This window comes from Crotalus tigris, unplaced genomic scaffold (assembly GCF_016545835.1).
Source record: "Crotalus tigris isolate CLP2741 ecotype Arizona unplaced genomic scaffold, ASM1654583v1 scf7180000018229.695902, whole genome shotgun sequence".
In the NCBI taxonomy this organism is placed as follows: Eukaryota; Metazoa; Chordata; class Lepidosauria; order Squamata; family Viperidae; genus Crotalus; species Crotalus tigris.
Window position 1 is genome coordinate 188,539 of NW_024096895.1, and position 14,948 is coordinate 203,486.

At 40.1% G+C, this 14,948-nt stretch overlaps 1 protein-coding gene across 9 annotated transcripts in view; it reads left to right on the plus strand.

Annotated features, from left to right (window-relative positions):
- ADGRL1 (adhesion G protein-coupled receptor L1) overlaps window positions 1-14,948 on the plus strand; it is a 153,846-nt gene that overhangs the window by 121,013 nt on the left and 17,885 nt on the right. For all 9 annotated transcript variants that reach the window (XM_039349163.1, XM_039349165.1, XM_039349164.1 and 6 more), the window contains 13 exons: window positions 694-1,494; window positions 3,593-3,904; window positions 4,475-4,578; window positions 4,722-4,907; window positions 5,781-5,819; window positions 7,336-7,519; window positions 9,960-10,082; window positions 10,256-10,461; window positions 10,758-10,928; window positions 11,299-11,508; window positions 13,171-13,391; window positions 13,757-13,823; window positions 14,150-14,241. In XM_039349163.1, coding sequence (XP_039205097.1) covers window positions 694-1,494; window positions 3,593-3,904; window positions 4,475-4,578; window positions 4,722-4,907; window positions 5,781-5,819; window positions 7,336-7,519; window positions 9,960-10,082; window positions 10,256-10,461; window positions 10,758-10,928; window positions 11,299-11,508; window positions 13,171-13,391; window positions 13,757-13,823; window positions 14,150-14,241 — 2,716 coding nt within the window. The remainder of the gene's footprint in view (window positions 1-693; window positions 1,495-3,592; window positions 3,905-4,474; window positions 4,579-4,721; window positions 4,908-5,780; window positions 5,820-7,335; window positions 7,520-9,959; window positions 10,083-10,255; window positions 10,462-10,757; window positions 10,929-11,298; window positions 11,509-13,170; window positions 13,392-13,756; window positions 13,824-14,149; window positions 14,242-14,948) is intronic.

Below are 14,948 nucleotides of genomic sequence, written 5' to 3' on the forward strand. Positions count from 1 at the left end.
TCCTCACACTATTCAATTCATTCCTTAGGATAGACAGCGCAGCAATTCCATATTTAATTTCAAAGATTTGATGTGGAAGCTTTAACTTCCATACTATTAGATGTGTCCCCTAGGTATCGGCAGTGGAGAGGATTTGTGAGGTCTACTCATTGTAATTGCTTTTCCAGAGCTTTTAACTCTTCTGACCTCTATAGAATGAGTAAAGCATACGGTCAGGGAATGGGGTTGTAGCTGCAAGTTCACCATTGCTCCTGTTCATATTTCTGGATTATCCAAATGATATTACTTAGACTTTGGCAGGGAAACAATTTAACATTCCCTGCTAAATTTCAAAGTACAGCAAAGTGGGGGAGGATGGTTTGGAATCCTTATATTCCCATTTTAATTTGATCTGGACAAAGTGTTGATTTCCTCTGATGCTCCCCACCCATCCCTCCCATTATTTAACTTCACTGAGCCATCTCAGCTCAATAACAGATAAAAGTGTCATGATTGCAGCTGCTCTGAAAATTCAGCGCGGATTTCACTTCTCCTGCCAACAACCTTTTACAAATTTATCCTCTCTCTCTCTCTCTCTCTCTCTCTCTTTCTTTCTCTCTCTTTCTTTTTTCCTTGTTCTGTCACATTCTTTCTGAATTTTCACCCTTCCCCTTTTACCCAAACATCCTTTCCTCCCTTACATCCCCTCCCTAGTATTCGTTTGCCCAGGGACGCTGCACAAGATCCTGGAACCTACCTCAGCCCATGAATCAGAGCACCAGTCTGGAGCTTGGTGCAAGGATCCTCTGCAAGCTGGAGACCGAATATATGTCATGCCTTGGATCCCATACAGGACAGACACCCTGACAGAGTATGCTTCATGGGAAGACTATGTAAGTGCCCGACATACCACCACATATCGCTTGCCCAACAGAGTCGATGGCACTGGCTTTGTGGTGTATGATGGAGCAGTCTTCTACAATAAAGAGCGGACACGCAACATTATCAAGTATGATCTGCGGACACGGATTAAAAGTGGAGAAACGGTTATCAATACAGCCAACTATCATGACACTTCACCCTACCGTTGGGGTGGCAAGACTGACATTGACTTGGCTGTTGATGAAAATGGGCTATGGGTCATTTATGCCACTGAAAGCAACAATGGACGGTTAGTGGTAAGCCAGCTCAATCCTTATACGCTACGCTTTGAAGGCACATGGGAAACTGGCTATGACAAACGCTCGGCATCCAATGCTTTCATGGTGTGTGGAGTCCTCTATGTGGTACGGACAGTCTATGTTGATGACGACAGTGAGGCTGCAGGGAACCGTGTTGACTATGCCTTCAATACTAATATGAACCGTGAAGAACCAATCTCTCTGACCTTCCCTAATCCTTACCAGTTCATCTCTTCCATTGACTATAACCCCCGTGATAATCAGCTTTATGTGTGGAATAATTATTTTGTTCTGCGTTACTCTCTTGAGTTTGGTCCACCCGATCCTAGCACTGGTGAGCTATTATCCTAAGATAAAAGTTTGGGTGGGTTAAAAAAGGAGCTGTCGGTGTTTGGAAACTATGGGGATTTCTGTTCCAATTTTTATAGTATTGATAAAAATACCTGGAGACAAAAAGAATGAGTCAACTTGCATAGATATGAATTTCCTAATTATACAATTTGGCACGTAGATCTTATGAAATTATCTTTTAAAAATAGATTCTTGAATATACATTTTATACCAACTTTCTTTAAATCAATGTGCTCCAGCTGGGTTGGAGCACTAGAATTACTATGTGGATTTTGACTGAAAATTCTGGGATTTGTAGGCTAACACATCTGGAGAGCACCAGGTTCCAGAAGATGCTTTACTTTAAAACTTATATATCACCAGTCCCCAGTTGCATATGAATTAGGCTTGCTATCTTTTGACTTCAGCTAAATATCTTTTGATGGCTATTTCTTTACTTGAGCTAAATTAAATAAAACAAACATATATTTTGCATATTCTACAAGTGATTGCAAGTTTTTGAGGCAACTCAGCTTCTACTATTTGATATGAGGGACAATAATCATATTTCAATAAACTTTCAAGTATGTATTAGCAATATCACTTTTAAAAGAAAGGCTTAAATTTTTGCACTGACTTCTAAAATATTTTTAATTGTGCTACTTGCTGCAAGCAGTTCTTCAGGCTCCAGTCAAATAGTAAGTATTGGAAAGTTTATTCACCTCAATTCAAACTCACTGTGATCCCAACAGAGTCAGCATCCGCCTGAAGTTCTGACAGTTAACATCACATGGAGTTTAAATTGAGAGATGGATTGTCTGATGTTCAGTATTTGGCAGAAGCCTAGAGGCTACACAACTAATTCCTCAAAGCTGGGCAGAAGGAGAAAAATTCAGTCTTGTTTTGAATAAAAGAGGTTCAAGATTAGTCATGCTCTGGTATAGGGCCAGATTCAGATCTGTTTATTCCAATATGCCACTAATTTGTTTTTCATACATACTCCATTCATCCCAGTTGCACAGCTTCTGTCTGAATGGCATTTGAAACTGAGCATTTCCACAGTTAACATCCCCATGCTGTGGCTGGATGAATGGGATTTAGCCTTAGTGAGAATAATGAATCAGTTATATCTGAAGGAGTCACGCATATTTTTAGATGGGATGGGTCATTACTTAAATTACTTAAATTAGCACTGAATGCTACAGTTTTATTTTAAAATTAAAAAGAATTTCAGTGTGAAGACATGGTTTGTATTTCATATTCCTAAGAAAGATTTGACAGAAGTTATCATAAATGGTATGTGGGCTAAGGGAATATGAGGAAGCTGGTCCAGATTAACCATCTTAGATATACTGAAATCAAAAAATAATATACCTTGGAAATTTGATGAGTTTTTGCAATTTATATAATCTACACAGGGAAGATCCAGACACACTGATATATAAAGGAATATACTGCATACCAAGCCTCATGGAATATTTGCCAGCAGTAAAACAAGGGTCAGAAAATTTGGGCTGGAATCAATAGAGAGGAGGAAAGAATACATATAATTCTTTTGGTATCATTAGCTCCTTTTCAGAATATTCTGCATTTGGACATTTAGTAATCACTATCTCCCCTTTTTTAAAAAAAATATTTTTGCAACCATGGCAACTAGAATTTGTGATACTAAAGAAAATCTGGGACTCTATAACCTGGAGAACTGCATCTTTTGTTACAAATGTGATCACGATTAAATGATGATTCCATTCAGTGAGATTTTCTGGCTAAAATAAATAATACTGTGGTGAGAACTGCAAGGGAACATATGTTTTACATGTGCAAAGTTTTAAGTATAGCTCTTGATATTTTTAGGGTAAAGGAACTGAAATAACAATACGGGTCACGAAAAGAGTCTCTGCTGAAAATTTTAGGGATCCACTGCAAATCAAGATGTATCATAAGATTGGATCAATGCAAAGCAACATCACTGAAAGTGGAGTTGTAATAAGCATAGGCATTTTTAAAAATTAAAATTTTACAACTGAAGACCTGAATGGGAAGGGAGGGATATTTTGTGTATGGAAAGGATTGCTTGTCCCCAACTTGCTTTCTGCCCGCAGGCCCAGTCACCTCAACACCCCTCAGCACGACAACCACTATTCATCCCACCACTGTAACCAGCACAATATCACCTGCTGTTACAACCACTCGGCAGCCACCCCTTACAACCCACCCTATAGGTGCCATAAATCAGAAGGGTACAGAACTGCACACAGTCACTGCCGTAATGCCCAGTACTCGCCGTCCACCAGCAAACAACCAGCACATCTTTCCAGAGCTCTTCTGTGAGGCAAAGGAGGTGAGGCGTGTCCAGTGGCCAGCCACACAACAGGGCATGCTGGTGGAAAGGCCTTGCCCAAAGGGCACGAGAGGTAAAAATAAGTAGCTTCACCAGGGGTAGCCTTAGGCAAATTGTTCTGGTCTTTATTGAAGAGGTGAATGCCTTTGGATGCTTACCAGATCCAAATGAAAGAAGCTGGGGTTCAGGCAGGGTGTAATTCTTCCATTAGCCAACACTAGAAGTTGTAGCGCTAGCCTTGAAGTGGCAAAAACCTGTACTGGAATGAAATCTGCTAGCCTGGTTCCTGTTTCTCAACTTGCCTTTCTATCGCAACTACCTGATTTCAGTCTTCATACACCTTCAGGCTGTCTTTGGACACCATTGAGCTACTGGTGTAGCTCTCAATTGTGAGCTTGGGATGTGACAAAAACAGCAATATGACGATGTGGCTGGATAAAGATGCTGCTGGAGCATATTTGTAGGGTAATTAAGGGCAAGTGAAGAATCTACCTGGGAAGCCAGCTCTCGACAAACTTAATAATGCTTCTTCAGAGACCTTTAACAAGGGGTTGTTTTTGTAGTGGGAACAGATAGGAATGATAGGCTGAAACCACAACAGCTGAAATTGATTAACAAGTCTTTCTTGCTGTCCCACCCACAGGTATTGCTTCTTTCCAATGCCTTGCTACCCTTGGTATTTGGAACCCACGTGGGCCTGATCTCAGCAACTGCACAAGTCCTTGGGTCAACCAGGTGGCCCAGAAGGTATCGTTTTCTTCCCAGAAGTTCTCCCTGCCCTCTGGTTGTTAATCAGACGGTTCATCTTCACAATGGGTATCAGGCTTCTTCATGCCTGCATAACTCTTTTGCTGGATTGAGGCTAGTTTGAATTTCTTTCCTCTTGACAGATCAAGAGTGGAGAGAATGCAGCCAACATTGCTACCGAGCTTGCCCGACATACGCGTGGCGCCATCTACGCTGGAGATGTTAGTTCCTCTGTCAAATTAATGGAGCAGCTCTTAGATATCTTGGATGCTCAACTGCAGGCACTGCGTCCAATAGAGAGGGAGTCAGCTGGCAAAAACTACAACAAGGTGCATGGTGATATGTTAACTGGGAGGTGGTTCTCAGCAGGTTGTGTGTCCTGACCTTATATTTCACTTTTCTGGACCGCTGAAACAGAATAGCAATTTGGCATAAACCTTTTAGCAGCCTAAACATCCAGTGGTTGGACAAATACATGTTACACATCTGCATGCCTTTTTTTTTCTTTTTGCCTTACAATAAACACTTAGCAATTTAGTTTTCCATGCCTCTTGATTATTAGCTTTGATATGAGAGTAGTTATGAAGAAATATCTTTAGATGGCTAATTCTGTGGTACAGTCTACCAGATGCTGCTGCTATATACAGTCTCTGGTCATGTTTTATTGGTTTTCCTATAGGATTCTGTATTAGCTCTGCTGATAACAGTGCAGAATGTTGAAATAATGATCAGTCATGTGAATACCTTCGAAGAATAGCTAATGTGTTATTGAGTTAATATGACCTAATCCTATGTAAGTGTCTAGGATTACAACTTGACAATTCTGGTGATAATTTTGAATTCAGACCGGAAAGCATAAATAAAAAAACTTAAGAATTTGATCAAAGGTACAATGTGAGGAAATAAAAAAGGTAAAAAAATGGATACAATTAAAAAATTGTCAAATTCAACTTGTCTCTTTGAATAACAACCAGTAAATTAAAACTTAAAATTGGATTCACATTGTCATTTAGGATATTTCTTTTTTTATTACCTGCTGCCTGGTATCTGGTGACTCTATGACCGGAACAACCCATTTCAAGGAAACCCATAGATAAAATGTATTGGGGTAGAGTGAGGCCTCTGGGGAATTCTAATTATTTTCTCCTTGTTTTGGTATATGGACCATCATTGACACTGGGCTTGTATGCTGTACTCTACAGATGCATAAGAGAGAAAGGACCTGCAAAGACTATATCAAGGTGAGGGCATCAATGTTCTAAATTCAGGTAGGAATAGCTATGGGCAAGAAGTAACCTATCAAACATCTGCGGTTCTCAGGGAATGCTGACATTTCTCAGAGACCTGCATGTTTCTACATCAAAGAAAGTGTTTCATTTAGAAGTACCCTGAATTTAGAGCAGCATTAAAAAGTTGTTTGTTGATATTTATTAAAATATATATATCCCACATCTGATATACTCATATTGTATAACTTTTCTAGTAGTATATATGAAAATGTTTAGCAACCTGTGGAAATTATAAGGAAACAGACAAGAGAATCTTTTGGGGAAGAAAGGATATTCTTTGCTACCAAAAATATTTTTGTTCTTTGGTCTTGTCCAATCTTAGATGAATTTCACTTAATTACATGAATTACACAGGAAAAGTACTTTGTATAACAATGGTCCTCATTTAAATTGTTCTGGCTATACAACTGATATGGATATCCACAAAGCATCTCACATGAGATAGCCATATGTAAAAACCTTAACATTGGAAACAATACATACTACTGCTACAATACATACATACTACTTTAAAACTATGCCAGTGTGGCTGATTTAATATAATATAAAGTTTGATGGGGCTTTTAAAAAAATAATAAATAAAAGATTGCGGATCATTTATTTGGAATAGGATAATAAATGCATGCTCTTGAACTGAGTGATACAAAAGAAATTCTAAGTCAAACTTCTCAGCTTGGCATCATCCCATTGTGTTGAACTTCAATCCCTAGACTAAATAAATAAAAGATGATAGCTGAACTTCCAAGAAATCTGGAGGATACATCCTGAGAGGGAAAAGTCATTTAAAAATAAAGGAGAAATGACTTTTCAAAAACTGATAAATTAAATAAATATTTAAACATGGGAGCTATGCTACTTCTCACCCTGCAAGCAAAGTAATTGTATCTTATAGTTGCTTGTAGAAAGTACTTGCCCACTTTATAATATTCAAAGTAATGATAAGCAATGCCTGTAGTTCCTGAGGTGAAGAATTGTTTTCTAGTTGTGGATTTTCTGGAAAATAATGTACCTTGAGTACAGAATTAGCATTTCAGAAATTGAAAAGCTGCTTCCATCCATACAAGAATTTTGATCCAATGAAAATAAGCAGGTTAGGTAAGAAAATGGAGGGGAGGAGAAGAGAGAGAATACACAGTTACTACAGTACGTCCATAAATGGTAACATCTTTGAAGTGGCCCATTCTACTCAGGAGATGCACCTAACTAGCAATAGCAAAATGACAATCTCAGAACCTCCAGGTTTTGAGGGTTAAAAAAATGCATAACACCCAGGGTGTTATGGATAAAGATTAATAATATATGTATCTTTTGTCTGTCAAATGTAAGCGGTAGCATGAAGAATGGATCTGTAGCCATCTTTGCTCAATGGCAAAGAGGAGAAAAGGAAAGTGCGAGAGCAGAAGAACTGTTGGAAGGGAACGGACTATGAGAAGTGGATCCATTTCCTCAAAACTCAATGTCATTCTAGGCTGTGGTGGAGACGGTGGACAACCTCCTGCGTCCAGAGGCACTGGAATCGTGGAAGGACATGAATGCCACAGAGCAAGTGCACACTGCCACCATGCTGCTTGATATCTTGGAAGAGGGAGCTTTCCTTCTGGCTGACAATGTCAAAGAACCAGCCCGTTTTGTCACTGCTAAGAATAATGTTGGTAGGCATCAGTCTGTCTGCTTTATCTTGAAGAAGTCAATTGGGAAGAAGGGAACTTCACAGAGTGTGTGGGTGCAGCAGACATATGCCTTTCTGGAGCAATTCTAAAGCAGCCAACCATTCTTTCTTCAAAATGTGTGTACTGAACATTATTGTACACAGTGCCTGTGCTTTGTAAACCTAGGGAGGAGGGAGCCTTTATCAAATGTGGGCTGTCAAAAAAGAAGAAGGTGCTATTTACTTTTTAAAGGCTCTTGAGTTATACCTCCTGGCGGTGTCCTTATTTCTCCGTCGCACCCATAGAAATGTGATTTGTATTTCCATTGCATAACACATTAGAGAAACAGGTTTCTTATGTGGAAGCAGCATTAATTTCATTTATTCTTCATTTTATATATATATATATAAGGAAAGAATATCTGTAGCATTCCCCACTTCCTTACTTCAGGAGCCTGGTACAAATAGGTCTGTGGGGTAAAAACAAGAGAAAGGTTTTCACTGGTCAGGCACAAGACTGAATCTGCTTGGCACAGCCCTGGGTAGGATGATAGCATGTTACTATTATCTCACTTAAGTGAGCTTTAGGATATCTTTTCATCATTCAATTAAAGCAGACATGTCAAACACAAGGTCCGGGGGCTGGATGCGGCCCATAAAGTGGTTTCATGTGGCCCGTGAAGCCATCCTGGAAACAGTGAGGGAACGGCCCCCTCTGCCTTGGCCCTGGCCCAGGCCAACCGGGAGCCAATGTATAATTTTGTGGTGGCCATCTATGCTGAAACGCATTCAGTCTTAGCTCCATAAGCCCCCCCCCACATGGGGTGAGAGGAACAGTGAGGCTCCTCCAGTGGACCATGCCGTGGCACTTGCCCCAGTCCCACTCCCTTCTGCCAGAGACCCTCAGGTCTATCCCACTCCTGCCCAGGCCCCCACAGGCATCCTTGACACGAACGATGTAGAGCTGGCTACATCCACCCTGTAGGCCACACCCACTCCATCTACACCCACCTAGTAGGCTATACCCACCCTGGCCACACCCATATGGCCCCCTGAGGGCAACTGCAATGCTGATGCGGCCCTCAATGAAATTGAGTTTGACACCCCTGAGTTAAAGCATTACAAAGTTATTGCAATGATAAAATAATAATATAAGATTATTATAACACAGAAATTTATAAAATGCTTTTCACATTGCTTTGTTCTGTAGAACTAACATCCATAATGCATAAGGTATGATGAGTTCTCTTTACGTGTCTGTCATGTTCTACAGTGATCTAGAAGTAGACTCACAACTTCCCAGGCTGCTACTTTAAAGGGTGTTTGGATTTATCTCTTGAACAAGATGGTGCTGCCATGGGCAGAATCATACCAAACATGGTTACGTATTAGATGCCACATTAAAATGTTTTTTTTTCTAGGCAGAAAGTACAAGTGCAGCCGATGGTGTTAAAACACGTAGAAAAGAATAGGATATTAAACCGGAGAATAGAAAGAAGAGTAGGGTTAGGAGATGTAGAATTTAGAAATTTCCCATCCAGTTTCTTGGCCATATCCTGCCTGGTTGAAAATGTAGGTACCCTCTTATATCTCAGGCAGTAGTTGTCTGTTCTTGAGGTCAAATCCATTCTTAAGCTATTGCCAACTTTTTAAGCAATGCAGTCCAAGCCATTTCATTACACAGAAATGACATATTATGTGATGCTAGCTAGACCAAATAAATAAATAAATAAAATCAGAAAATCCAGTCAGTTTTGCAAACCATTTTCCTTGTGTGCAAAAAAATCTCACAATAGTGTTCTGCATAACTATAAATTAATAACTTGCCTAGGCAACCTGGAGAAGCTTACCTTTTGTGTCTAGTGCCAGACTGAAGTCATAGCTCTTGAATAATAAATGTAGAACCCTAGCCTCCTGCCAGGTTTCTCTGGTGTGTCACTGCTGCTTGGATTAAGTGACCTCAGAGCAATAGAGCAAGCAATAAAATTGTAAAATGGCTCCAGCTCTTTAGATACAAAATGAAAACAACCATCCACAATGGAGTGGAAAACAGATCAGGATAAGCGGAAATGGTACAGTTGCCTAGACATGATTCTTGCATTTAGCACATAGTTTAACTCTTGCAATTTGATTGTAGCAAAACTGATTATAACAAAATATAGTATTAAGGGAAGCAAAATAGATAGGATAATTTAACATCTACCAAGTATTTTTAAAGAACGTAGTATAAACTTAGCAAGACAAAAGAGAGATTGAAACCAAATCACCCCATTTCTGTTCTGGTAGTCTAAACATGGAGAAACATGAAGATAACATTCGGTATCTATTCAGAAACATGCAAATTTTTAGATACCAAATTTTCAAAGAAGAATAATTACTACAGCTTCTTATTGTTTGATCTGTATTTTTGGGTTAACCTATTCCATTCTTCTCTCCCATTGTAGTGTTGGAGGTCTCTGTGTTAAATACAGATGGACAAGTGCCTGATATTGTGTTCCCATATGAGTTTCCCACCAGAAACTCAATCCAGCTATCAGCCAACACAATCAAGCAAAACAGTCGTAATGGTGAGCAAGAGAAGGAATTCCAGATTTGGGGAGGACCTTGATAAACATCTTCCTGGAACATTTTGGAAACCATCATCATGCAATTACCTCTTTTCCTCCCTTTCTAGCAATAATTGATCCTGTCTATTACACCCCAGGCTATGGGACTGATCTCCTTTCCCTTTGTTCCATAGGGGTGGTCAAAGTTGTTTTCATCCTCTACAATAATTTGGGATTTTTCCTTTCTACTGAGAATGCCACAATCAAGCTTGGAAGTGAAGTTGGTCCACTTAGCCCCTCACTTGTTGTCAATTCACAAGTTATCGCTGCCTCCATCAACAAGGAATCTAGTCGTGTCTTCCTTATGGACCCTGTCATCTTTACTCTTTCCCACCTGGAGGTGAGATAAGCATGATTCCTGGGATCGTTCTATCTGTTTCCTTGTCTTTGCACATTTCAATAAATCCCATGCCCTGGTATCTGTGCCTTGTAATCTACACTAAACTACAACAGTGGCAAACTTACACTTTGTAAAGGCTTCACTGCTAATGTTTTGAGCATGTATAAATTCACTTTTAACCAAGTCATACTTTTTTTTCCGGTATAATGAACTATCTATATTCAGGAAGTGCCCTTCCCCCCCCCCCATCTTTATTTTTATTGATGACACCCAGACCCATTTCTGTTTCCACATAGGACAAGAATCACTTCAATGCCAATTGCTCTTTCTGGAACTATTCGGAGCGTTCCATGATGGGATACTGGTCCACACAGGGCTGCCGGCTGATGGAGACCAACAAGACCCACACCACCTGTGCTTGCAGTCATCTCACCAATTTTGCTGTCCTCATGGCACACCGCGAAATTGTAAGCATATCACTCGCCAAAAGAAGGGTGGGATAAAATATGACAAAATATGTTAGGTGGAGGGAAATGGTTTCCAGTCATTGGGGCCATCCTTTTAACTCTTAATGCATGCTGAATCTTTATCTTGTTGTATGGGTCATATGTAAAATCAGGGGAGCTGTTACTCTTCAAATGTTAAGAAAATGGTCGGTCTATGATGTCAATAAAAGTGAAATGGCTTCGCAGTATTTAGAAAATGACCAAAGCACACCATGGCTACCCAATAGTGGAGACCATTGTTCTAATTACTAAGTTCAGTATAAAATTTAGCATGTGGCTAAGGGGACAAGGGCACCACACTCACCAGACTTCTTCCTTTTTTTCTTTTCAGTATCAGGGCCGCATCAATGAACTTTTGCTGTCTGTCATCACATGGGTGGGCATTGTGATTTCTCTGGTCTGCTTGGCCATTTGCATATCCACCTTTTGTTTCCTCCGTGGGTTGCAAACTGACCGCAACACCATCCACAAGAACCTCTGCATCAATCTCTTCATGACTGAGCTCCTTTTTCTTATTGGAATTGACAAGACACAATATGAGGTATGTGATGGTTTTCCTTTCCTATTATATGCAAAGCCACCATGGATTGTTCCTCTGCATTGTGGGATCTGCGAGGCACATTGGGGGCATGAGGTAGAATAGGCTAGGATGGGGCTCTCACTAGGTTTCATTTGGTTTGCCAAATTCTGGGTGACATTGATAAGCCTTTTCGATTCAGAAAATAGTGTAAGTGTGTGTGTGTGCCTGCATACGTCCCTTGGACTGTTATTCCACTGAAAATCTCACTGATCTCTGTGTATTGCTAAAGAAATATTAGACTGCAAAAAGATTTTCAGATAACACATTTTCAAATATTTATTTGTAGAATTCACAAAAGTGAGAGGTTATCGTAGGATAGATTACCGAAAGAATAATACAATATAACTTTGCAGAGAGATGTGAAGAAGCTACTTTATATCTTATTTTTTTCTTCTAGTTTTCTTCATCATTTTTTCTTTTCTTGGCCTTTTTTGTTTTTTCTTTGCTTTTGCTTTTTTCTTCCTTACTTTGTACTAGTTTATATTAGTTTTTATCGTCTTGTTTAAAAGCTTCAATAAAAAATATATATGAAAATAAGAGTTACTTAGCTTGGAAGTAAAATTCTATTTTCTCTCTGAAACATCTTCCCTTTATGGAGGAAGGTTATCTGCTGCCCCTTCTCAGTGCAACAGCATTGTCTTAAGATTATGGCATTGATTGTGATTGTGTAGTGGTGATGATGATAACCATAGCAGGAATAGAACCCATTTATGAGGGTTTGGATGTAGGGGAAACATCTGCCTGTCTTTCTAGGCTATGTGTCCACCAGAAAAAGATTTTAAAAAAAGATTTAAAACTTGAGCAGCTTACTCTCATTAGTTGGCAAAGAGAGGGAACAGGGAGGAAGAGATTAATAGATCCTTCTAGGAATTCAAGAGCATTTGTAATAGTATAATCTCAGCCTATCAACATTCAGAGAAGAACCTCTGTGTTATAAGTGACAGGAGAAATATTTAAGACTGGGGAAGCAAACACTAAATTCAATTCAGCACTGCGATGCAAGCAACCAAAAGCTGCAGATGATTCAGTTGCCCCTAAAGAAGTCCTAAGGCAGAGGTCCCCAACCTTTTGGGCACCAGGGACCGGTTCCTTGGAGAGAGGTTTTTTTGATGGACTGGAGGGGGCATGGTTTTGTGTGCTGCCTGCACCCTGCAGATGGGGCTTCGCTGGTTTGCACGGACTGGTTTCTGGCATGCTGTGGACCGGTGCCAGTCCACGGACCGGGGGTTGGGGACCCCTGTCCCAGGGCACATGATGAGTGGAAGTAGGGTGACTTAATGAAAGAATATTATTGCAGGGAGCCAATGTACACAACAAACGGAAACAGTTTATGGCCTTGTGTATATTGTTACCTTACTGTTCACCATTACCCAGGCTGGCTATGCTAATGGAAGCTGTAGTTTGGAATCTGGACAGTCTTTAAAGAGCAGCAATTGGTGCACAGAGTGATTTATAGAGATGAAGACAGCCTTCTCTTTTTCTAATATCAACAACATATAAACTGCACGTTGCATAACTGGAAGCACGATGTAGAGATTTTAAATAAATCTTTATATTCCCCCTCCCCTCCCAAAGATACACAGAAATCCATGCTAACTGGTATTCTTTTCCCTTCAACCCCAGATTGCCTGCCCCATCTTTGCTGGGCTGCTTCACTACTTTTTCCTGGCAGCATTCTCCTGGATGTGCCTGGAGGCCATTCACCTTTACCTCATGCTGGTTGAAGTGTTTGAAAGCGAGTATTCCCGCAGGAAATACTACTATCTAGGTGGCTATTGTTTTCCTGCCCTGGTAGTGGGAATTGCTGCCGCCATTGACTACCGCAGCTATGGCACTGAAAAGGCGTAAGTAGAGGGGCCACAGTTGGTGGAGGATGAACAAGAATGATGTTCTGTTTTTAATCACAGATCCAACGTGTAAATTTAAGGAAAAGGATAAATACATTATCCTTTGAGATGTGGTAGAAATACTAGATTTTAATTGAAAGAAGAAGTAAAAATTTAGAGATAAGGCAAGGGATAGCAAAAAGAAAGGTATGCTAGAAGACCAAAGTAGTTGGATGAACAAGGAATTAATCTAGGTTTCCAAGCAAGTTTTGATGAAATTATCATTGCATGCCAGTCAAACTACTGTATGCAGTAGTGAAAGTGTGGGATGTCCACTGTTCTTTTGAGTCTCTGTTTAAACATGTCTTGCTCTCTTTTGGCAGTTGTTGGCTTCGAGTTGATAACTATTTCATCTGGAGTTTCATTGGACCCGTTTCTTTTGTTATTGGGGTGAGTCATTGAAGGATTGTTTGGCGTAGTTGAGATTGGATTTTTCTCTCAGTCTTATAATCGAAGACTTCAAACTAAACCTGGGTAGAGTACTGAAGTCCTTATTCCAACACTTCCCAATCCATTAGATATCCTTTTTCTTCCCAAAGCTCGGAATATGTGCTGTAATGCACATCTGATTCCAAAAAATACAGTGGGAATTCATTGCCAATCTCAGAATGGGACAGAAAAAGGTTTCTAACTGGGGGAACTGTAAGGCAAAGAATTCCCATCACACACATCCCTTCATTCGTTCGTTTGTTCACCCATCTGTACATATCTTCCAGATCAACCTTGTGTTCCTCATGATCACTCTGCACAAGATGATCCGCAACACATCTGTCCTCAAGCCTGACTCCAGCCGACTGGATAATATCAAGTAAGTTTCTCTTTTGATTCCTTTTGATCTTCTGATGTAGGTTGAAATGCCTCCTTATCTTAATAGCTTAATTCTGTTGTCATCTGAACAAACGTAGGACACTGGAACAAAACATGTCCAGCCCAGACAAAGTAGGCATCTCTATATCTCTTTAAATGTAAGACATTTCTCAAGACAATAGGACAGAAAGCCCTCAACAGTGAGTCCAGCAATATCTCATTACCAACTCACAGCTGGGAATGAAAACCTTAGTTCCAGAGAAAGGGGTTTGAAGAGTTGAAATGGTCCTTTCGGCATACTGAACTTTGGAGGTGGCTCAGAAACAGGATGATTCCTTGAAGCATTTGTCTAGCCAAGGCCTTTGGACAGCTGATGTTTTTACAAAACAACACCCTGCAAAGATTTCTTGAAGTCATTCCGTCCTTTTCAAAAAGCACAACCTTGCATACCTCTGTAAAAGGGATTCCCATTCTCCTAGAGCAGTGTTTCCCAAACTTGACAATTTTAAGGCATGTGGACTTCAACTCCCAGAATTCCACAGCCAGCTTTGCTGGCTGTGGAATTCTGGGAGTTGAAGTCCTCGTGCCTTAAAATTGTCAAGTTTGGGAAACACTGTCCTAGAGAAATAGAGTTGTTTTATTCAACAGCAAATGAAGTGAAAAGCATACCTCATTAAGAAAATTGGGAAAGATTTTTTGCAGCAAATA